The 24,771-nt window shown below is 39.5% G+C and overlaps 1 protein-coding gene across 2 annotated transcripts; it reads right to left on the bottom strand.

Annotated features, from left to right (window-relative positions):
- Positions 1 to 1,862: 1,862 nt before the first annotated feature.
- On the bottom strand, positions 1,863 to 24,649 carry LOC590638 (phospholipase A-2-activating protein). Of its 2 annotated transcripts, none has more exons than XM_030996950.1 (11): positions 24,468 to 24,649; positions 22,313 to 22,509; positions 21,501 to 21,722; positions 20,768 to 21,071; positions 16,444 to 16,613; positions 14,913 to 15,073; positions 13,523 to 13,748; positions 6,906 to 7,013; positions 6,370 to 6,504; positions 4,880 to 5,044; positions 1,863 to 3,479 (listed from the first exon to the last, which is right to left on the bottom strand). In XM_030996950.1, exons 1-11 carry the CDS (start codon positions 24,605 to 24,607, stop codon positions 2,914 to 2,916), a joined length of 2,394 nt encoding a protein of 797 aa, XP_030852810.1. In that variant the 5' UTR covers positions 24,608 to 24,649; the 3' UTR covers positions 1,863 to 2,913. The 2 variants fall into 2 exon arrangements, with proteins under 2 accessions (XP_030852810.1, XP_030852811.1); XM_030996951.1 differs by having other exon boundaries at positions 22,313 to 22,511; positions 24,464 to 24,572.
- Positions 24,650 to 24,771: the final 122 nt, after the last annotated feature.

The raw sequence follows: 24,771 nt of genomic DNA, 5'->3' as shown, positions 1-24,771 counted from the left end.
ATCAAATGGACTGAAAAATTAAAACAAATACTTTGCACCTGGGGGGTGTTTCACAAAACTTGTCATCAGTGACAAATGACAGTTTTTGTTATAAGCTACTGAAATCCTCGCTTCTGATTGGTTATCAGCAGTGTTGTCATTGATTATTGTCATTTGTCATTGAAAAAAGGCTTTGTGAAACGCCCCCAGGTTTATATTCAGTAAAGAAGGGGTACACTTTCTTGATTAGCAAGAGCATAATAAATACAGAAGTGCCAGTAGACCAGTTTACTAACATATTCAAATTTATCAATGTTTCTTTCCTGGGGACCTAGTGAAGAGTTATTCCATTAACCTGTTATTAATAAATGAACTACAATACTTGTTAACCCGCCTGAATATATTATTTGTTGCCATGTCGGGAAAGCCTCACGCACGATTTCAGATTTCAGAACAACCATTGTTTTAAAAGTATGCATTGAGTGTGAATATGTTAGTAAACTGGTCTTTTGCCAAGGGATATACTTTCAATCTAAAAAAAAACGCTTTCCTTCTTTCAAATCATTACCCAGGACTCGGAAGTCGGAACTATCACTACTAAAATTCAAAACACATATAAATAAGCTTTGGTCCTATGATAATCCCTTATTTATAATGCACTAGAGATACTCAGATATTTATTAAATCATGCATAGAACTCATGCCGGCTTATAGTCTACTCATTTAGAAAAATTTGATGTCAAAACGAAATCATAGTTACTTGAAGTTTTTTTTTATTGACAATTCATCAAAATGCTCAATATTCACTAAAATAGTAGTTACCTGAATAGAGTACCAAGGTGCTGATGTCATATTCACTCGTCTTTCAGGTTACTGGTTCCAAACAACAAAGACCAAGCATGAGGTTCACCGCAACATCATTCAAGCAACGGGCTGGAGCAGGGCAAATTCAATGTTTGGCACTGGTGTGATCACCAAGCCATTGTTTAGCACAAATTTTTTTGGAGTCAGCAACCTTAACAACTTTGTTAATATGACGTCACACTTTGGTACTCTATCAGGTTTTCCCATTGACAATTCATCAAAATGCTTCATTAAATCATCTTTATTCTCATACACTTCAACACAGAGTTATCCACCTTTTGGCTCTGAACAGGGTTTTCTTATTGAAAATTCATCAAAATACTTAGCATCGTCTATATTCTTTTAACTCCTACACTTCAACACACAAGGATTGTCCTTCTGCCTCTAAACAGACGATATGCTTCATGAAAGGCGATATAATTTGAAGTTAATGTCTCACTGGCGGCGAAGGATAGAAAGGATTTTATTCATCATACCCAGTTGATTACGAAACGTAGACACACACTAGTGACACAACCCTGAACATATCTGATGAGCACATACCGGTACTGTGGCTTATCCAAGGAATCAAAATGAACAAAATTAAGATGAAACTTTGAGTGAGTGGTTTTATGTTTGATGATGGTGTTCAAATGTTCCAAGGCCCGTTAGGAAGTTAAAGCTCACATACAGTTTGGTAGCAAAAGCTTTGTTGGAAAGAAACATGTTAAATACGGTCTCACTGTGGTCCTGCAAAAGATGTATGAACTTCAGTGAATATTAGTAGTGCAAATATCTGTAAGCAATGCAAGATAATGGCTATACACTCAGGTTAAGTAGGACTCTTCCACCCCAATAGGTCCACGCACAGCAATCCCAGTACTTTGCTTTAAAGGGATTGGGTAACTTTGCCTCAGATTCTGAAACAAAATTCTAGATTTAGCTCATGCTGCAATGATAAAAATTTGTTTTCCTAACGGTTTTTATAACACTACAGTCTATTGGGGAAAATGAGTATGGTAAAACCAGTCACTCAAAGATGTTTACTTTTTTTTTGAGGCACTTCATGATCATTTTGAAGCGCAATTTTGTTAGGGCTTCAATATTACACCATATCACAGACATTGATAACATGTACGGCCATGCCTCTCAGATTCAACATTGTTAAACGACGCCATTAACTCTTATCCTGCCATAATAAATATAACTCAGTGCCACAGGGCTAATCCCCATTGTGCCAAGTAACAACTCCCCCCTGTGCCAACTTTATTTTGAGATAATCTGATGGTGCGATCAACAGCTTATGGGAAGCAGTCAGCACAGTACAATTAGCATGAACAATAACTGCTATTACGATTGTGAGCATGCATGTGTAAAGTATGTGTAAAGCAGCTAAGCTGTGGCTCCCTCGCGTGAATTAAGTAGCCAATCGAGCACTAAAACGGTAGCGTGCATGCGGCCTTACGACAGGATATGAGTTAATAGCGATATTGAGTGTAGACTGAATCACTTACACACGCAGTCCTCATAGGTTTTACACCTTAGTGTTCTTTGAATTTATATATGTCCCAGGATGGGTATCTAAATTGTATTTTACCTCTCATTTGTTTAATATATCACTCAAAGAGGAAAACACTCACAGCACCTAGTTATTTATCATCTAAATTCTAAGAAATTTTACAAAATATTACCGAAACTGTACATGACCTTAAAGCCTTTGAGCTGGATCAGATCATACACACCTAGATACTATCATCATCAAACATGAAATCATCTTTTGTAGCATAACTTTTCATAGAGCAGCAAGTCCACAGTATTTGTTAATTTTTTGTCCCGTACATTACCAAGAAACAAAGAAATGACATACAAATCAACATTTCTAGTGTCATTTTCCATGTTTTTTTTCCTGATCCAAGCTGTAGTAGGGCTGTCAGCTTCATAGAATCATCGGGTATACTAAAAACTTTGATGTTGGTAATGCATGGGAGAAAATACCTTATAGTTGCCGAGATATGTCAATTAAATAACACATCTTGGTGAGTGGAAAATATTGCAGAATGTACAGTTCACAGAGTTTGAAACTCTTCATCACTATAGTAATTGGTTGACATATCTGGCGCAATCGCCAACCTTAGCTGGTTCTGATACACTTACGAGTCTTTTGATCAAGACGGAAGCATCCAAAGAGTTAGCTATCGCTTGCGAGTTCTCATCCCCCGCTAACAACGTCCCAAGGCACACCAGGAGTCGGAACTGTGCTTCTGGTTCCTTCTCCTCCCCCAACTGTGTGATTGCCATGGCGACGCATTGGGATTTGGCTTCCACGTCGGACCCGCCTTGCAGCAGGACGGCGTAGTTTAGCACCAGGGTTGCTACGGCGATGCGTAGGTTCTTGTTTGTGATGGTCAGACTCCCCATGGCAGAGACACCGATGGTTTCCCGCTGCGCTACAAGAAGGGACTTCCCCTCCGACTGTGTGAAGCAGTTGCATAATGCCCTGTAGAGCAGCATGTGATTGGCTGCAGGGCTGGAATTGGCGGCAAGGCTAAATAGGTGGGAGAAGAAACCAGGACCATCCTGGGAGTTGCAGAAGTGCTGGTTGACGGCCGGGTTGCGGATGGCTAGTCGCAGCAAGTCTAGACCAGGAAAAACTTGATCTTTAAAAAATAAAATGATAAGAAAGGGGCCAAATTAGTCACTTGACTTTAATGATTAGTTTTATGATTATATTTGTATTTTGCAGTCCATGTAAACTAACAGAGAAACTTTTAAAAACCGGACAGCAGGGGGTTGAAGAGGTCGAGTTCTGGGAAGAGGTGAAAAATAATTTGTGAGCGTTATCATTGTTATTATGCAAGTGTGAAAGAACATCAGATAAAACATGTTCCTTGAAAAGCATGGCTCTTCAAATGCCTTCATATTTTAAATATGTCATGTAACATCGTAAAAATCGATACAGATTTTTACGTCACGAGTTTGTGTATTCCCATATACATCTTTCTGTGTACAGTGTTTGTAACTTTACCAAGACTTTGCCTAATTTATCATCATTCTGATGATTCCAGAACTTTGCAATACACACAAATACCGATACTTATATGCTAGATGATCAACCTTTTCTGGTCGATTCCACACCATTTCTTTCACAATTCAATCGCATGACCAGAACTCAAGTTCATCTTTAAAGCTTCTTGATATGCATGTAGTACTGTTCGGTGTTGTTCATCTCAAACTAATGAAAACAAAGTAGGTTAAAAACGCTCTCCTTTATCATCTCTAATCTGTAAAATCATTCATAGCACATCTGTTCATTTCTTATTTCAAAGAAGCTTGGTAAAAAATTCACAATTGTCACAGACACGGTTCAACAAGTCATCCCGTCTTTAGTACATAAATCACAGAAAGTAGTTCTACGACACATGCTCACGGGTCCATTACACAGTCCTACACTAGCCAAATTCCTAACGTCAACACTGACCCAAACACAATATCTAAACCTAACTCTAACCATACGATAATGATAAAAATAATAATAAAGACTATTTGTAAAGCCCCATATCCTTTTCACAGAAATACTCAAAATACCGAGAGTATCCATAAAAAATGTACACAATAATTAGATGTAAATTGCAATACAGAGTACAGGTACATGAACACTATAATTAAAAGTAAAATAGAGTAAATCAAAAAATAAGTAAACGTAAATATACACTAAGAACATACATAAATGACATAGATGAAATGTGGAAATATTGAATTAATCAAAAGCGTTTTGAACAGGTGAGTTTTAAGGGTTGACTTGAATGAGTGAATGGTAGTGCTGTAGCTCGGAAGGCCTACCGGGTTCTAAACCGCCGGGTTGAGTGTTTCAGGCTGAACATCTTCCGGGCTGAACTGTAGCCAGAATAAGGTCAACTCGGCAGTAAAAAATAAGTTTTGAAATAGCTCTTTGTTCATTATCTACTTATCTGTCATCATGATAAAGGCGATTGTCATCCAAGCACAAATTTGGTCACCCACAAATCATCTTCTTCAGAACTGACCCCACGAAACATACCTTGTGGCCATTGAAGTAATGACCATAGTGCAGCCAGCTGCTGACCGGTGGGAGTGCCTCCTTGACCGTTGGACATACACGCTAAGAGGCTTTCTAGGTGTGACAAAGTTGCATCATCAAGACGACATGAGGCATCGATGGTGGAGTTCAGCTGGGTGATTTTACCTGCACACACGATACAAAAGAAGCATAATATGTATGGTACTACAAAATCAAAGAATAGCAACGAATACAGACAAACTACTACTACTACTACCGGTACTAATAATTATGGTGGCTTCTTATACACATGACATGTCCGTCATGTCGTGAAGCTCCTGGCTCTCCAACATTATTACAACAGTCAGAGCTGGCAGCCAATTACGTAGCGCCCTGGCATATCAGTTGACTATTTTAATACACCAGGGTGGAGTGTGTCAAAGGTAGATTAATGTCTTGCCAAAGGACGATAATGCCAGGATGGGATTTGAACCCTCAGCTCTTAGATTGAGAGTCAAGTGAATGAACCACTTAATGCATAGGTCACATACACCGCGCCCTGTTCGATTTCCCTACCCGGCGGCTTGCCATGGATTTTAGAGACTGTACGGGACCCTTCAGATTTTCATTTCTACAGCATCCGTGGTCACATATTCTGCGGCGCCCGGTGAAAATTTGTCGCGTGAAAATGCAAGGCGCCTGGTCGGGTGCTGGTGGGCTGCCGGCCTAGTGCTGGCCGGTAAGCTTACAGGCTCTGTCCGATGAACAGGTGCACCCCACGGCTCCCGGGGCCCAGTAGGGGCCCTGCCGTGCGGTGCACTGAACTATGTGTCCTCTGACATCCGCGCCTCCATTGAGAATTGACAGAAAAAAATTGGCCTTTTACTTCCTATCTACGGCTCAAAGGTCAGATGAAAACACAGGGAGAATTGGGAGCAGCTATCACAATACCACGGCACCCGTAAGGTTGGTGAAAAATGTCCTGGCGCCCGGGGGAGCTGTACGGGAGACGGCCGGATACCGACCGAAGATTCCCAAAATGTCTGTTAAACCATGGAGTAACTCCATGGTTAAACTAATCTCACTAATTTACTTTGTTATATTTTAAAAGGTGCCATAGAATTCTTTTTTAATGTTTTTTTTTATTAATCATATCGTAAATCTGTACTATATTACATCATATTATATTGTTTTAAGTACCAAATAAATTATCATTTGATATTTAAAAAAAAAAAAATATTTGTTACAAATCATTGTACCGGTATGCAGTAGCATAAATGGACACCAAGTGTTTAAAAATTGTTAAAACTATAAGCATTGCATGGAAAGTAGGTATGCTAACAAAAAAGACGACAACAGAAGAACTGCTTTTAGACAATTTTTGTTAAATAATTAAAAGCAATGTGTGACAGACCAAAATGAACAAATCACTTTTGGCTTTCTAATGAGGTTTTCACTGTGACTGTTGAGTGCTTGACTGCATGAACCAAGTATACATCAATCGACCTTACCTAAGATGGCTTGTGTGTTGGCAGAGTCAAATGAGACATAATCTTTCTTTGGGAAGTACTGGTTTGTAGACTGGGTGACGGCGGTGGCTTGAGGCTGAGCAGCTCCAGATCCTCCTGGACGATAACTCGAACCACCTGCAATTTCAAGGTTTACAGTCAAAATCAACCTTGAGTTCTCGAATGAAAATAAAATAAATGTATCTACAGCTTAATAACAAAAAAGTATTTCTACACTTAACAAGTTCTGTAGTTTTTTTTTAGGTACCAGTATTTGAAAAAAAGAAGGAAGGAAGGGGCAAAAAAAAAAAAAAAAAAAAAAAAAAATCAGTTTTCTATGAAAGATAACTCCTACCCTTATACATTGTAATAGTGAGTCAAAGGTCAATATTTGCAACTTAATCGAAAATTGTGACTTAAACTAAATAAATGTTAAATGCATTTGGAAGTATTCCTTGCTCCATATTAAATTTTCATAGAGAAAGAAAATTCAGTAACACAATCTTATAAAATAAAACTACCAAACATAAAGTGCTCACCAGTGAAGGGGTCATGACCCCCTCCTCCTCCTCCTCCTCCTCCCCCTCCTGATCCTACAGAGGGCAGGGAGGGGTCACCCCGGCTACCTGGAACATAACGAGATCCACCTGAAGAGACAAAGAAGAAAGAAGAAAATTCACATGATTATGTAGCAAACTAAGGGCGCGTTCATGCTTGATTTTGAAGGTAGAATGAGCCATTTGTAACGCTCATCGTAAACGCTCATCGTAATCGCAGTTCCACGGTGTACTGTTCATGCTCACTTCTCCAGGCAATTCTCCCTTGGTGGCCTTAATTGGCCTAGCAGCTGGATTCGCAACCTTGAAATGCGCATGCTATGTAGACCATGGTCAATGCGTAGACCCACTAGAGGTCAGTGCGTTGACCCCATTTAAACGCGTTTACAAATTGTAAACGCATCTTTTTGTGAGTTTACGATCGGCGATCGTGATCGCCGTTTTTCGGTGATTCTACAAAAGTAAGCATGAACGCAACAGTGTTTTAAACTAAACGCGTAACAGATGCCTGATTCTGGCCAGAAAAAGTGCCTTGATTCCTGCAAGTGGAGGGAAAAGTATCACAAAACTCATCACCTGTGATAATGACCTTCAACATATAATAACTCACTGACAAATGACGTCATGGTATACTCTTGCCTCTCGAAAATGGCTCTAGTAACAATGAATTGACTGTAATCCACCTACTCCAAATGGATACTGTGTCATACCTGATTTGTTTGCTGTTGTTGTTGTCATTGCTTGCTTTGTTTGTTCTTTTTAATTTAATTTAGGTATGCTCTGTGTTATATGTAATTGTATAGTGGAACCTAAAACTCTATCTTGCCACATATGTTGTTCTCAATCTGATAGCTTTTACAAAAAATCAAAATGTCTTTTGAAGTACTGTATGTACCTCTGTAGAAAAGGATCTCTGCAATTGTCCTTTTCCATCTTGTTTTCATAACATATTTGCCTTTAATAATACTGATGATATCGCATTTGAACATCTTTTTAAAAGGAATGTCAATACTTACCCATACCAACTTTTAAATAATCTCCAAAACATTGAAGATGTTTACTCTGATGACATGGATCATAATCTTGATGTCTTGGACTGTAAATATTATTTAGATGATGATTTCTTAACAAAAGCACTTGAATTCAAAGAAAATTTTAGTATTATTCACTTCAATTCTCGAAGCTTGTCTAAAAACTTTGATGCAATATCCGATTTTATATTTTCTCTTAATTTCGATTTCTCCATCTATGGCTTTTCAGAGACTTGGATCCATGAAAACACACCACATACTTTTAACCTACCTGGATATTCGTTTATACATAATGATCGCAAACATGCTAGAGGAGGTGGTGTGGGTTTGTTAATTTCTGATCTTTTGGATTTTGTTATTAGACATGATATCTTAGAATGTTCTGAATATTATGAGTCTTTATTTATAGAAATTGTTATTCCTAGAGGGAAAAATATTATTGTCGGTGTTATTTATAGAAAACCTCAATCAAAAGTTATGGATTTCAATAAACACCTTCAGTCTTGTTTAGAAAAATTGAATATCGAACATAAACATGTATATATAATGGGAGATCTTAATATTAATCTACTGAATCATGATAATGCTTCTGTGAATGAATTTTTGAGTGCAATACATTTGAATAGCTTTGTGCCCTTAATTGATAAGCCAACGCGTGTTACAGAGACATCCTCATCTTTAATTGATAATATTCTTACTAATAACTATGGATCAAATGTGCTTTCTGGCTTATTTTACAATGATATTACAGATCATTTCCCAGTTTTTCAAATAACCCACTTTAAATTTCATGCACAATGTACTCCTACTCGTAAATTTCGTCGTATAAATGAAAGTACTATTAGAGCTTTTGAAGAAAAGGTGTATAATGTTGATTGGAGTGATGTATTTAACTGTACAGATACTGATGAAGTTTATAATATGTTTATAGATATGTTATCCAAAGTTTACGATGATGTATTTGTAATGGGAGACAGTAAGACCACAAGAAAAATTATTAAAAAGCCATGGATAACTGTAAGCATATTAAAAAAGATAAGATTAAAAAATAAATTGTTTAAGAAGTATAGGAAAAATTGTACTGATGACAATAAGAAAAGATATGTCAAGGTCAGGAATAATGTTACTAAAATATTACGTTGTGCACGCATAAACTATTATAAACTTAAATTTCAGCTCTTTAAAGGAAATATGAAAAAAACATGGAATATGATAAATGAATTACTTGGAAAATGTAAGAAGAATTTACCATCATATGTTACTATAAATGGAATAGATGTACATGATGAAAAGGATATTGCTAATAACTTTAATACATATTTTGTAAATATAGGAGCCTCTATGGCTAATTCTATACAACAAGATGATAACTTTGTTGATTTTTTATCTGGAAGATGTAACAACACCATATTTTTAAAACCTGTTAAAGAAACTGAAATATTGGAAATTACTAAAAATATGAACTCATCAAGTAGTAGTGGCATTGATGACATTAGTCCCCTTGTTGTGAAAAAAATTATTTATGGTATTGTGAAGCCTTTATGCTTCATTTACAACCTATCATTCTCATCTGGAATAGTACCCTTGAAATTAAAAACAGCAAAAGTTACACCTGTCTACAAAAAAAAAGATATCCATGATATTTCAAATTATAGACCAATATCTGTTCTTCCCGTCTTTTCTAAGATATTAGAAAGGCTGGCTTATAATAGGATTTTTGATTTTTTGTATAAAAATACTATATTAAATGAATTTCAATATGGTTTTATGAAAAATGTTTCTACTGAAATGGCACTTATTGACTTACATGATTATGTTGTTAATTCTTTTGCAAATAAATTATATACAGTTGGTGTTTTTCTCGACCTGAGTAAGGCATTCGATTCAATTGATTACTCAATATTGTTACATAAATTAAGTTATTACGGTATTAGAGGACTACCTTATTCATGGTTTAAAAGTTATTTACATAATCGAACTCAAGTTGTGTCTTACAACAATGTCATTTCAGATTCTTCTAATATTTCATTTGGTGTTCCTCAAGGATCGATTCTAGGTCCTTTGTTATTTCTATTGTTTATCAACGACCTCCCAAATTGTTCTAAAATATTAAAATTTATATTGTTTGCTGATGACACCAATATCTTATACTCAACAGATGATCATTTATCATTGTCAACTAATTTAAATAACGAACTACTAAAGGTCTCTAAATGGTTTAATGCCAATAAACTTACATTAAATATAGATAAATCAAATTATATGTTATTTTATACTGTGAAACAGAAACAAAAGTATAGTACTTTGCAAAACTTAGTTGTGAAACTCAATAATTCATCAATTGAACGTGTATATTGTACAAAATTTCTGGGTGTTTACATTGATCATGATTTATCATGGAAGACTCACATCTCTTATGTCAGAAAGAAGTTATCACAGAATATCGGTGTCATCAGCAAATTATGCCATATCCTACCAAAATGCATTCTTATAACATTGTATAATACTTTAGTCCTGCCCTACTTATCATACTCTAATGTTGTATGGGCTAATACATATTCTTCCAAATTGGAAGCCATTTTTATATTACAAAAGAGATTTGTTAGAATTGCCTCATCATCTTCATACTTGGCACATACTAAACCCTTATTCATAAAGTTAAGCATACTGAACATTTATAAATTAAATAATTATTTTAATGCAATACTACTTTTTAAACACAAGCTTGGTTTATTACCCAATAATTTATGCATTATGTTAACTTTAAACTGTTCAGTTCATAATTATAATACTCGAAACAAAATGAATTATTATTTATCTGCTATTACAAAACAATATGAATTACACTCTTTTAGACACAAAGCTCCTTCTGTATGGAATTCCTTACCGTCAGACATTACTTCTATTAATAGCCTGAACTCATTTAAAAGAAAGCTTAAATTATATCTTATTTCTAATAATCTTACATCATAAAAACACTCAATTACTCCACAATGCAAATTTGTTTAGGGTTGTGCGGTCTACATGTATGTTTTTGTTTTTGCTTATGTTCTACTTTGATTTGTTTTGTTTTGTTATTTTTTGTTATTGTTTATTCAAATACCATATATCATTTGTATGATTCCTATACTGTTTTTTTTTTTTTTTCAGGTGGCTGTCCAGACAAACCCTCTAGGGTTTTTATACAGCAACCTAATTCCTATTTGTTTGTTTTTACTGTCAATATTGTACTATGTTAATCATATTTATGTAAAAGTAATATTTTGATGTCACCGTTTTTGTTTTTTTACTATGGAATTAAATAAATACTGAACTGAACTGAACTGAGCATGAACGCGCCCTAAGTCACCTGTGGTGTTACATCTAGGGACCATTGGTTCACATGACCCTAAAATCTAATCAGTTCATTGGCTTGGCAAGATACATACCCTATTTGCCGGTGTAAAGGCCGCAGTATTTTTGGAAGAGAAAATATCAAAAAGTCGGGGTGCGGCCTATGCGGCGAAAGAGTTAAAAAAAAAATTTAAAAAAAAAAAAAAAGTCAAAACCAGCACGAATTTGCACATGTGGGACTAGATCTACGAACGGTACAATAACTATACATTTCCACACATCTTACCGACAATTTTATCTTGCATTGTTGACAATGACGAAAATAAACTTCCAAAAACAACATCTGCCGATAGATCTTGATCTAAGTTCGTGCCAATGCATTGCAAAAGTAAAAGAAGGACCCGTTTAACGGAGCTGCTGCGAAGCATCTAGCACGCGAAGTCGCTATTTTGAATCCATTTCAATACACAAAAGAGAGGTGCATCACAGAAAACTCCATATGCTAGCATCAGTGCGGCATGGCCGAGCGGTCTAAGGAGCTGATTTCAGTCACATCAACATTTGAACGCAAGAGATCAAATCCCGACTTCGACAATTTTTTTTCTTTCTTTTTTTTTTCTTTTTCCGAGCGGTCTTAGGCGGTGATTTTAGTCACATCAACATTTGTACGAAAGAGATCAAATCCCGACTTCCACAATTTTTTTTTTTTAAATGTCAAAATCGGGGGTGCGGCCTATATGGCGCTGTGGCCTATACGGCGCTTTTATCGCCGGGAAATACGGTACATGTCTTGAGTTTAATGGTAATCCGTCCATCGGTTCTAATGATAATGCAATCACAAGCTGTTTTTGCATACATAATGAGCACTGTGACCTTTGACCTCGTGACCCCTAAATCTAATCAATTCATCGGCTCTGCAAGATACATACATGACCTAAGTTTGGCAGGAATCCATCAATTGGTTCTTGAGATAACGCGATCACGAGAACGGGACGTACGGATGTACGTACATACATACGGATAGACGGACGGACAACCCGAATACATAATGCCTAAGGCTACCTCGTAATGGAGGCATAAAAATAGTAGTGCTATCCATTTGCATGCTTGTCACATAAAATCATTCACATGTATATACAACATAGGCCCTTCATATGAAACATGCTTTTATTTTGTGACTTGCTTGCATTTGTACACAAAAAGTTCTGCACCTCAAGTTCGATTTATCAAATAAAACACAGGCATTTCAGAATAAACATATTTTACAGGATGGCATGTCAATTAATAATAATAATAATAGCTTGTCCTTATATAGCGCATTTCAGGACCGCAGGCCCTCTCAATGCGCTTTACAGATATATATATTATTACCCCGGTCATCGGATTCATGCTTACCCGCACACAAGGTATGCACATTCTCCACTTCCTGGAGTATTCCAGCCAGTCGCCATTTCACAAGCGCCACTTGTTAATCAAACCACATGAGCTTTCGCATCCTACCGCTAACCCATTTAACACCTGGGTGGAGAGTGGCAAATGTAGATCAATGTCTTGCCAAAGGACATTAGTGCTGCGGTGGGACTTGAACCGCGGACCTTGTGATTCACCGTCCGGTGACATATCCACTCGACCACGACTCTTCTACTTAACTGTCTAAAAGGTATCCCAACTGCACAGGATTGACATAATCATAGTCCACAAAGAGCCATTGTTTTTAACTTCTTATCTTGATATACTGTAACTTTGCCAGTAAATGACTAATGCAATACCAGTACAAAGAATGATTAAATGGCTAAACGTTTGTCAACATTGCATAGTATTTAAAACCATTACAGTGACATTAAGGTAACATTATCAGAGTATGATGACATAAGCATAGCCTACAAAGAGCCATTGTTTTCAGCTTCCTATCTAAGAATTGGTATCTAAGCTATGAATTAGTGTCATCAAACAGCTACTAACACAACACTAGCATGGTGGCTCAGTGGTTAGAGCGCCCGCCTCATGAACGGGAGGTCGTGGGTTCGATCCCCGGCCGAGTCATACCAAAGACTTATAACAATGGGACCTTCTGCCTTCTAGCTAGGCGCTCAGCATATTAGATTGGAGAAGGGTAGTAATAACATATTTTGTTATGCAGGGCCCGCTGGAAGAACAGTTTCATAATTGAAGTGGCTACCCTGGGTAAATAAAACATCATTATTATTATTATCCTCACATCTGCGATTCGCTCACCTGTAAACGGATCAACAAAGTCCGGCCTCGGTGCCGACGACTCGATGGTCACGCCCTTTGTGTTCTTGATGATGAAATTGGCAACTGTCTCGAGGTAGTACTGGCTGAGGTCATTGTCGTGGATGAACTTTTGGGCTGCAAGCCAGGGGTCATCGGAAGCGTTATAGGGTAGCTTGAGATTTGGACGCCCTTCTTCAAGGTCAACGTCAAAGACGTAGTCATATTCCTGGTGGAGAGGTATGCATAATTTTCAGAGAGAGAGAGCGAGAGAGGGAGAGAGAGAGAGAGAGGAGAGAGAAGAGAGAGGGAGAGAGAGAGGAGAGAGAGCGAGAGAGAGATAAAGAGAGACGGGGAGAGAGGGAGACAGAGAGAAAGAGAGAGAGAGAGAGAAAGAGAAGACTGAACACATTTTGAAGGGGCTATTTTAAATGTTGATTTAACATCTTTTTGCCTTGTTTCTTATTTTACCAAAAAATACTGTACCTTTGCCAACAATGACCAATGCAATACCAGTACAAGGAATAATTTAGTGGCTAAAAGTTTGTCGGCATTGTATAGTATTTTTACACTTACAGTGACGTTAAAGGCATCCTTTAACAATGTTAAATCTGAGATGCACGGCCCTACCTGTCTTCAGTGTCTGTGATATGGTGAAATATTGAAGCCTAACAAAATTGCGCTTCAATATGATCAAGAAGTGCCTCAAAAAAGTAAAAATCTTTGAGTGACTGGTTTTACCATACTCGTTTTCCCCAATAGAGTAAACTCTGGTAACCTCTGGTTCATAACTTTACAAACCAGAGCAAAAGAACACTGAGCTCCTATAGGAAATCTTTTTATTCAGATGTTCATATGTCAGCCAATACTTAACATATTCAATTGGTTTTCGACATTTGGACATTATTTTTGATGCTCTTTCGAAAAATGAAGAAAAAATTGAGACATCACACTGCACCACTCTATAGACTGTAGTGTTATGAAAACCGTTAGGCAAACGCAAAATTTGGTTTCGATTTCCAATCATAAATATCTTGATAATCAGACAGGCGATCGGCTTGTAAATTTATGGGGTTCCTGACTGACTTTATAATATATAATATAAGGTTTATAATTATCATTGCAGCATGAGCTAAATCCAGGATTTTGTTTCAGAATCTGAGACAAAGTCACCAGATCCCTTTAATTTACCATTAATTTCATGATTTCATGAGAACTTTTCCATCTTAATTTTTTCAAATTTTTATTCATTGATAAGCATGAATTTTACATTACCAGTATATGACCACCAAGTCTTGAGCCCCAAACACTCGCATGGTAACACTATCACAATTACAATTCATTTTGTACTCTGACAAGATATTCATCTTTTGACCTTGACCCTTGACCTTACCTTGCCCTCGTAATGAACCTTGCCTGAGGATGGGGTCACATCATCTCCCTCCGACCCGACGACATCCCCTATCTTGGACCACTTGCTTTCAGCCATGTTCCACTGGTAGGCCTCCACTGTTTTCCCGTTTCGGATCAGTTTGGTCTGGCCCTCTTTGGTGCCTACATGTAGAGTTGAGAACATTTCCAGAAAATGACATAACATGATCTGATAGATCTGGGGGGTGTTTCACAAAGATCCTAAGTTGAACTTATCTCTAAGTTGGACTTAAATATTTTGGATCTTTGTGAAACACCCCCCAGGAATCAAAATGAGTAAATATATCGAGTGAAACCTAATGTAGCAATCACCGGCATAGAGAGACCACATGTCTATAAAGACCACATATCGCATTTCCCTTGACAATTGTTTTTCATTGAAACCTTTATACAAGGAACCTGTACCTTAAGATCACATGCCTTTTTGTCTCCCTTGAGTGGTCTTTAAATACAGGTTCCACTGTACCTATTGTATGATTTGAGTTCAACCTTTAGTGCAATGAAACAAGGTATTGCCATCTTAAACTTGGTTTCTATGAAGTGCGTTGAAGGACCTTCAATGCACTTTGGTTACTGTCCTTCATGCAGCAGTTCTGTACTTAAAGATAAAGACCAGTTATGGTCATGCGATTGCATTGTTAAAGAAAGGTTGTGGAATCGATCAGAAAAGGGTGATCATCTAGCATATACGTATTGGTGTGTACTGCAAGGTTATGGAATCATCAAAATGATAAGAAATTTGACCCAGTCTTAGTATAGTTACAAGCACTGTACACAGAAAGATGTATATGGGACTACGCGAAACATGCGCGATATTTATCAGGTGCAAATAGATATAATATATTACCAAATATATCAATTAGTAGGCGGTTTCTTGGCAAAGTTTGGATCATTACGTATTAGTCAAAACATATTCTTTCACATGATTGGTAATAAGAGCTTCCATTTCATTTTTTGAGAGGGGGGGCGTTTCCAAAACTGGTCTATACCTTTATAAGGTTGAGTTCTGGGAAGAGGTGAAAAATAATTTGTAAGCGTTATCATTGTATTATGCAAGTGTGGAAGAACATCAGATAAAAAAAAATGTTCCCTGAAAAGCATGACTCTTCAAATGCCTTAATATTCAAAATATGGCATGTAACATCATACAAATCGGGACAGATTTTATGCCACATTTTCGAGTATAGTCCCATATACATCTTTCTGTGTATAAAACTTGTAACTTTACGAAGACTGGGCCAAATTTCTAATCAATTTGATGATTTCAGAACCTTGCAGTACACACCGATACTTATATGCTAGATGATCAACCTTTTCTGATCGATTCCACAACGTTTCTTTCACAATGCAATCGCATGACCAGAACTGGTCTATACCTTTAACACTGTACATGTCAGATAATTACAAGAAGAAAAAGAAAGGGGAATTCATTTTCAAAATCACTTTGATTTGAAATTAAAGTCATCCTTTTTCTCCGACAAGGAAATCTGTACCTTGGTTTGCGAGGTCCGATTTATCAGGTAGATCCTCCATCTTGATACCATCAAAGGTCTGTGTCTTGGCGGGCATGGCGAAGGCTCCTACTTGATTCTCAAAGGCCTGTTGGGAATCCTGAGGGGCAACGCGAGACTCCTCTCGTGTGAAGATTCTGGCCATACCATCACTGTATCATGATGAAAACAGAGTAATTAACTAAGGCGGATAACATTGAAGCACATCGTATGGAATTGATTAAGAAAAGGCAACTACTATTAGTAGTGTTTTTAAATCCCCCTTTGGCTCCTGAAATTAATAAGAGCCTTTGTATCATAATGTTTCAGCAACTTGTGATTCCAGCATTATGACCATCTACTTTATCATCACTATCTCAATCGTTAGTATCATTATCACCATCATCATCATCATCCTCCTCGTCAACGGCATTATCAGCATCATCATCATTATCATCCTCATTCCAATCCTCCTCGTCATAATCATCACCACGACACCTTACCCACTACCAGTACCTTTATCCCTGAATACTATCATACATACCTACCAACATTTGAAAATAAGAATTAAGAATTTTTAGCACAGTATGCCTTTGAAAATAAGAAATCGCACTTGCAGCGGCAGTATAACTGGCAATACGCGGTAAATCTGTACCAAAAAGCGAGTACAAATCTATCATGCAGCCATTCAACGCACGCCATACGTGATCTCTCAAATCGTTACACATTATAAAACAAGCTTAATTTGGCTTTAGCACCACACAAACAAAAGTCGAAATTTTGAAAAATCTGAATATTCCAAATTTTCAGCTCCTAAAAATCCAGAAAATCAGAATATTCCGGATTATTCGTAAGGGTTGGCAGCTATGTATCATATCAACTACCATCATCATCCTCATCAACCTTTCCCTCCCTCCCTAGCATTCCTAACTACTCACCTGGACCCCACCAGAATGTCTCCATTAGGCAAGCAGGCCACACTCCAGATGGTCTGAGCAGGCATGGTGATAGTCTGGCTGCATTGACCGTCAGTCAGAATACTATCATATCAACTACCATCATCACCCTCATCAACCTCTCCCTCCCTCCTTAGCTTTCCTGCCTACTCACCTGGACCCCACAAGAATGTCTCCATTAGGCAAGCAGGCCACACTCCAGAAGGTCTGAGCAGGCATGGTGATAGTCTAGCTGCATTGACCCTCAGTCAGAATACTATCATATCAACTACCATCATCACCCTCATTAACCTCTCCCTCCCTCCCTAGCTTTCCTGCCTACTCACCTGGACCCTACATGAATGTCTCCATTAGGCAAGCAGGCCACACTCCAGATGGTCTGAGCAGACATGGTGATAGTCTGGCTACATTGACCGTCAGTCAGAATACTATCATATCAACTACCATCATCACCCTCATCAACCTCTCCCTCCCTAGCTTTCCTGCCTACTCACCTGGACCCTACAAGAATGTCTCCATTGGTCAAGCAGGCCACACTCCAGATGGTCTGAGCAGGGATGGTGATAGTCTGGCTACATTGACCGTCAGTCAGAATACTATCATATCAACTACCATCATCACCCTCATCAACCTCTCCCTCCCTCCCTAGCTTTCCTGCCTACTCACCTGGACCCTACAAGAATGTCTCCATTGGTCAAGCAGGCCACACTCCAGATGGTCTGAGCAGGCATGGTGATAGTCTGGCTGCATTGCCCGTCAGTCAGAATAGTATCATATCAACTACCATCATCAACCTTTCCCTCCCTCCCTAGCTTTCCTGCCTACTCACCTGGACCCTACAAGAATGTCTCCATTGGTCAAGCAGGCCACACTCCAGATGGTCTGAGCAGGCATGGTGATAGTCTGGCTGCATTGACCGTCAGTCAGAATACTATCATATCAACTACCATCATCACCCTCATCAACCTCTCCCTCCCTCCTTAGCTTTCCTGCCTACTCACCTGGACCCCACAAGAATGTCTCCATTAGGCAAGCAGGCCACACTCCAGAAGGTCTGAGCAGGCATGGTGATAGTCTGGCTGCATTGACCGTCAGTCAGAATACTATCATATCAACTACCATCATCACCCTCATCAACCTCTCCCTCCCTAGCTTTCCTGCCTACTCACCTGGACCCTACAAGAATGTCTCCATTGGTCAAGCAGGCCACACTCCAGATGGTCTGAGCAGGGATGGTGATAGTCTGGCTGCATTGACCGTCAGTCAGAATACTATCATATCAACTACCATCATCACCCTCATCAACCTCTCCCTCCCTCCCTAGCTTTCCTGCCTACTCACCTGGACCCTACAAGAATGTCTCCATTGGTCAAGCAGGCCACACTCCAGATGGTCTGAGCAGGCATGGTGATAGTCTGGCTGCATTGACCGTCAGTCAGAATACTATCATATCAACTACCATCATCACCCTCATCAACCTCTCCCTCCCTCCTTAGCTTTCCTGCCTACTCACCTGGACCCCACAAGAATGTCTCCATTAGGCAAGCAGGCCACACTCCAGAAGGTCTGAGCAGGCATGGTGATAGTCTGGCTGCATTGACCGTCAGTCAGAATACTATCATATCAACTACCATCATCACCCTCATCAACCTCTCCCTCCCTAGCTTTCCTGCCTACTCACCTGGACCCTACAAGAATGTCTCCATTGGTCAAGCAGGCCACACTCCAGATGGTCTGAGCAGGGATGGTGATAGTCTGGCTGCATTGACCGTCAGTCAGAATACTATCATATCAACTACCATCATCACCCTCATCAACCTCTCCCTCCCTCCCTAGCTTTCCTGCCTACTCACCTGGACCCCACAAGAATGTCTCCATTAGGCAAGCAGGCCACACTCCAGAAGGTCTGAGCAGGCATGGTGATAGTCTGGCTGCATTGACCGTCAGTCAGAATACTATCATATCAACTACCATCATCACCCTCATCAACCTCTCCCTCCCTAGCTTTCCTGCCTACTCACCTGGACCCTACAAGAATGTCTCCATTGGTCAAGCAGGCCACACTCCAGATGGTCTGAGCAGGCATGGTGATAGTCTGGCTGCATTGCCCGTCAGTCAGAATACTATCATATCAACTACCATCATCAACCTTTCCCTCCCTCCCTAGCTTTCCTGCCTACTCACCTGGACCCTACAAGAATGTCTCCATTGGTCAAGCAGGCCACACTCCAGATGGTCTGAGCAGGCATGGTGATAGTCTGGCTGCATTGACCGTCAGTCAGAATACTATCATATCAACTACCATCATCACCCTCATCAACCTCTCCCTCCCTCCTTAGCTTTCCTGCCTACTCACCTGGACCCCACAAGAATGTCTCCATTAGGCAAGCAGGCCACACTCCAGAAGGTCTGAGCAGGCATGGTGATAGTCTGGCTGCATTGACCGTCAGTCAGAATACTATCATATCAACTACCATCATCACCCTCATCAACCTCTCCCTCCCTAGCTTTCCTGCCTACTCACCTGGACCCTACAAGAATGTCTCCATTGGTCAAGCAGGCCACACTCCAGATGGTCTGAGCAGGGATGGTGATAGTCTGGCTGCATTGACCGTCAGTCAGAATACTATCATATCAACTACCATCATCACCCTCATCAACCTCTCCCTCCCTCCCTAGCTTTCCTGCCTACTCACCTGGACCCTACAAGAATGTCTCCATTGGTCAAGCAGGCCACACTCCAGATGGTCTGAGCAGGCATGGTGATAGTCTGGCTGCATTGCCCGTCAGTCAGAATACTATCATATCAACTACCATCATCAACCTTTCCCTCCCTCCCTAGCTTTCCTGCCTACTCACCTGGACCCTACAAGAATGTCTCCATTGGTCAAGTAGGCCACACTCCAGATGGTCTGAGCAGGCATGGTGATAGTCTGGCTGCATTGACCGTCAGTCAGAATACTATCATATCAACTACCATCATCACCCTCATCAACCTCTCCCTCCCTCCTTAGCTTTCCTGCCTACTCACCTGGACCCCACAAGAATGTCTCCATTAGGCAAGCAGGCCACACTCCAGAAGGTCTGAGCAGGCATGGTGATAGTCTGGCTGCATTGACCGTCAGTCAGAATACTATCATATCAACTACCATCATCACCCTCATCAACCTCTCCCTCCCTAGCTTTCCTGCCTACTCACCTGGACCCTACAAGAATGTCTCCATTGGTCAAGCAGGCCACACTCCAGATGGTCTGAGCAGGCATGGTGATAGTCTGGCTGCATTGACCGTCAGTCAGAATACTATCATATCAACTACCATCATCACCCTCATCAACCTCTCCCTCCCTCCCTAGCTTTCCTGCCTACTCACCTGGACCCTACAAGAATGTCTCCATTGGTCAAGCAGGCCACACTCCAGATGGTCTGAGCAGGCATGGTGATGGTCTGGCTGCATTGACCGTCAGTCCACACTCTCACCGTCCTGTCCTCGCTGGAGGTCACAAAGTCCTGTCCGTTGCCTAGCAGCGAGATGCTGTAGATGAAACCCACGTGGCCGTCGTACTGGTGGACGCAATCCCCAGTGGTCAGCCACCTTCGGACTGTGCCGTCGTTGCTGGCTGAGAGGAACTCCACCTCGGAGAGGACGGCCAGTGCTCTGACGCAGTCGGTATGACCTAGGAGTAACCAGACACACAGCAATTCAATTTCAATTAGTGATCTTCTTCTCCACAGGAGCTTTCCCTTTACATGGTAAATTTCTAAAATTGCACATGCTTGCTAAATGCATGGATACCCAATCTAATGCTGACATTTCAAGTTGTCTCTTTTCTATTCTGTGTCAATCATGAAAAAGAACAAATTGATTCTGAAATAGTGATGAACATAACAATTTAAATCAAATATACATGTATGTGAGAGATAATTTAAAGAATGTTGTGGCTATACATGCGATCATAAATTTAGGCCTACCATGTTCACTGAAAAGTTTACTTAATGTAAATTTGTCCCTGAATGATAGGATCTTCATATGGAACGTATAAAAGGTTTGATCTACATGTATGTGTAATTACTTAATCCCACACACAGGGTGTGGGTTTTCTTACCAGTGAAATTGCGTTCACATCGGCCAGCCCTCCACATCTTGATAGTCTTGTCCGCAGACCCAGTCAGCATCAGTCCCTGGGTGGGCAAGAGGGCGACCGCCCACACAGTAGCTTCGTGACCCTGTAAGGTCATCACATTCTTTTCATTTAGCCACACCTTGGCTGTCGTATCCCATGATCCACTCAACAGAGTTCCAAATTTACCAGATGCAAGGGCACACACTGGAACAAACAAGTGTGTGAAAAGAAACAGTTTTGACAAGATATAAAAGAGAGATGGCAAACTATCATACTTACACGGAATGAAAGATCTTGAAACTAATTGGCATGAAGCTAGTATACATGTACATATATTTGCATGCATAGAATCAACTAAAGACAAACTTTTATGTGCAACTTTAGGTTTATATACAGTTAAGAATGTGAATAACAATCATTTAAAAAAAAAAATCTTCAAAAACTCAAGCACAGAACACAGGTTAGATAATGGTTCCTAGCTTCCATGCCCTTTCCTCAAAATGCACTCAGCTATTAAAGACGCGATTCTCAAACCATTTGATCCATGATCTGGTGATTTATGCCCCAGATGATGACCCACATTTACAGATTAACTAATCCTGACAGGGAAAAAATACACGGGGCTCAGGGCAAAAGAGCCCCCGAAATGCCAAAAAGAGCCCCCGAAAGTCATAAAAGAGCCCCCAAAATTTGCATAGAGTTCAAATTAAAGAGTGTTATTTTCACGCAAGCAAGCTTGAAAAGTAGTCCCCAAAATTTTTAAATATTTTTTCCCTGAATCTTGAGAAACTCACCAGCATTTTTGTGCCCCGTGAGCACATAGACAGGAAGGGGACTCTCCAGTGTGTATGCATGGATCTTGTAGTCGTTGCTCCCGGTAAGGATGAGGCCCTGAGCATACTTCTCATTCGGCGGTAGCACGCATAAGCAGGAGACAAAGTTCTGATGACCACTCATACAGTGTGCCTCCTGATACCCAGGCTCAGAATCACTGTGATATAAAAAGAAATGAAGGAAAACCGAGGAATAACTCAAGAGAGTGACGCTGCACATCAGACATAGTATCTTGGTGGTTGTAATGTTTACTGCCTCAGATCAGGCATAGATCTACATTAAGGAGGGCTTAATCCTTAATTGGGGCTAGACTCCTTTTTGACTCTTTGCACCCTCCCCTAAAGTTGAAAAAAGAAAGTTTTATAATACATGTAATAATGTAGCTAATAGCTAAAATATATATTATGTGGTCGTACTAAGTGCCAGAATCTACCAGCACTACCGAAAAAGAGAGAAAGAGAAGAAAGGAAGAGTTCACTAGCAAACTCTGAGGCCCGAATTCACAAATGAGGTTTGTCGAAAACCTCCTTTTGTTTCGACAAACCTCCTTTTGTTTTTTACAAACCAAGGTTTGTAAAAACGCGTCGAAACGCATCGTATGATGCACTTAAACCTTGGTTTGTCGACAAACCTCCTTTGTGAATTCGTGCCTCTAAGGTTGTTAGCAAGCTAGGTTAATTGGGTGCATTAAGGCTAGTTGATATCAAATTATCAATATCATATTTCATGTTATCAGCTTACCCTTTAAGAGGAAGTCTACTCTCATATTAAGTCAGTTTTAATAGGAGCAGAAAATAAGAGGAACAGGTCGGTGAAAGGTTGAGCAAATTTTGATTAAAAAATAAGAAAGTTATGAATCAAACACAAACTAGCAACTCTGTGGCGTATCTTGCTAGCTCCTCTCCAATTTGCTCTGTGCTCAAAATGTATTAAGAAACTTTCATTTTCTTCGTTATTGATGACGGAATAGATTTTTTCCATACAGGGGTTGAATAGACATATTTGCAATAATTATATTTAGGGTGCATGTAGTGTATGATCTTTAAAAATCTAGAGGGGAAAATTAAAATTTCAGATTTTTTTGTTGCAGAACAAATGGGAGTGGGAGCTCCCAAAATACGTCATAGAGTTGACAAAAAGCCAATTTGTCTTTGATTGATCTAAACTTCAAAGATTCATAACTTTCTTATTTCTAATGAAAATTTGCTAAATTTTTCACTGGCCTATATTGACTATTCCTCTCATTTTTCTGCTTCCTTAAAAACCAACTTAAAAGTATAAGGTGGACTTCCTCTTTAGTGCTAGTTAGCCTGCACATGGTTGTGTGTAGAGTCTATAGGATGGGGGAAAAGGGGACCAATGCAATGAAGGTCTACCAGTAGGGGCGCTGGTCCGAGAATGAGAATTTCACATAAACGAGGATAAGCGCGGACAAATTGCGTCCTAAAAAATAAGGATCGTCTGCATTTTCGCGGACGTTTTTTTTTTTTTTGGTGCTCTTTGGGTTTTGCAATGCGAAAACGGATTCCACGTAAGAAAATAACCCCAGTTTACTGTCTACTTGACACGAAACAGGTAACAAACATATCAAATTTTAAATCATGACCTTCATTTGGACATTTGATGAATATTTACTCGATTTTGGGTATGTTTTACTTTTAGTAAGCCGGAGTTACGGGTCAAATTATGGATAGACTTGTGAGCTAGCGCCTCCTTATTTTTGCGGACGCGTCTGTCCGCATTTACGAAGACGATCCTCGTTTAACTACTGTGCAGAGCGAATGGGGATTTCCTACTTTGTGATTCAATTTCGATTCAATTTCAAGACAAAGTCAATGCCAAACAATTTCATAGAAACACTGCGTAAAACGAAATTTAAATTTCACATAATTCTTTACAACATGTTAAAAGTTAAACCCGGACATCTTCCTGTAAGCATCATCTCATACATGGCTAGACTCTAGTCTTTGTTCAAAATTCCAGAGCAGTTGGCAATGACTCACTTTCATGTCACCGACTCAAATTTATTTTGATCAATCAGCTCAGTGCAGTGCAGTGCACTGTTTTAAGTTTTAACTTAGATTCTTGGTCTAGATTATCTACTATTTTTTTTACCTTGAAGGAACCCATAGTCGTGCAGTCCTATCTCTGGACGCGGTAATGATTGATCCTTCTGGGAATAAACCAGCAGCAACCGCTCGAACATCAGATTCGTGTCCAGTAAGTGAGCATGAGAGCTTGAAAGGAACTGCCATGTTGATTTTTAGCAACTCATTCACAAAATTGTGTAGGTTAGTTAGACACCTAGGTACGGTCTATTCATTCATTCACATTTTCGATCTTTGCACTGCTAGATTTTTGGCATACCGCCATCTCTTGATGACATGTAGGTAGGTAATTGTTATGGTAAGCCAAGCGG

This window comes from Strongylocentrotus purpuratus, unplaced genomic scaffold, assembly GCF_000002235.5.
Source record: "Strongylocentrotus purpuratus isolate Spur 01 unplaced genomic scaffold, Spur_5.0 spur5_scaffold_3, whole genome shotgun sequence".
In the NCBI taxonomy this organism is placed as follows: Eukaryota; Metazoa; Echinodermata; class Echinoidea; order Camarodonta; family Strongylocentrotidae; genus Strongylocentrotus; species Strongylocentrotus purpuratus.
Note: the sequence above shows the minus strand (reverse complement) of the source record. Positions and strands in the feature narration are given on the sequence as shown.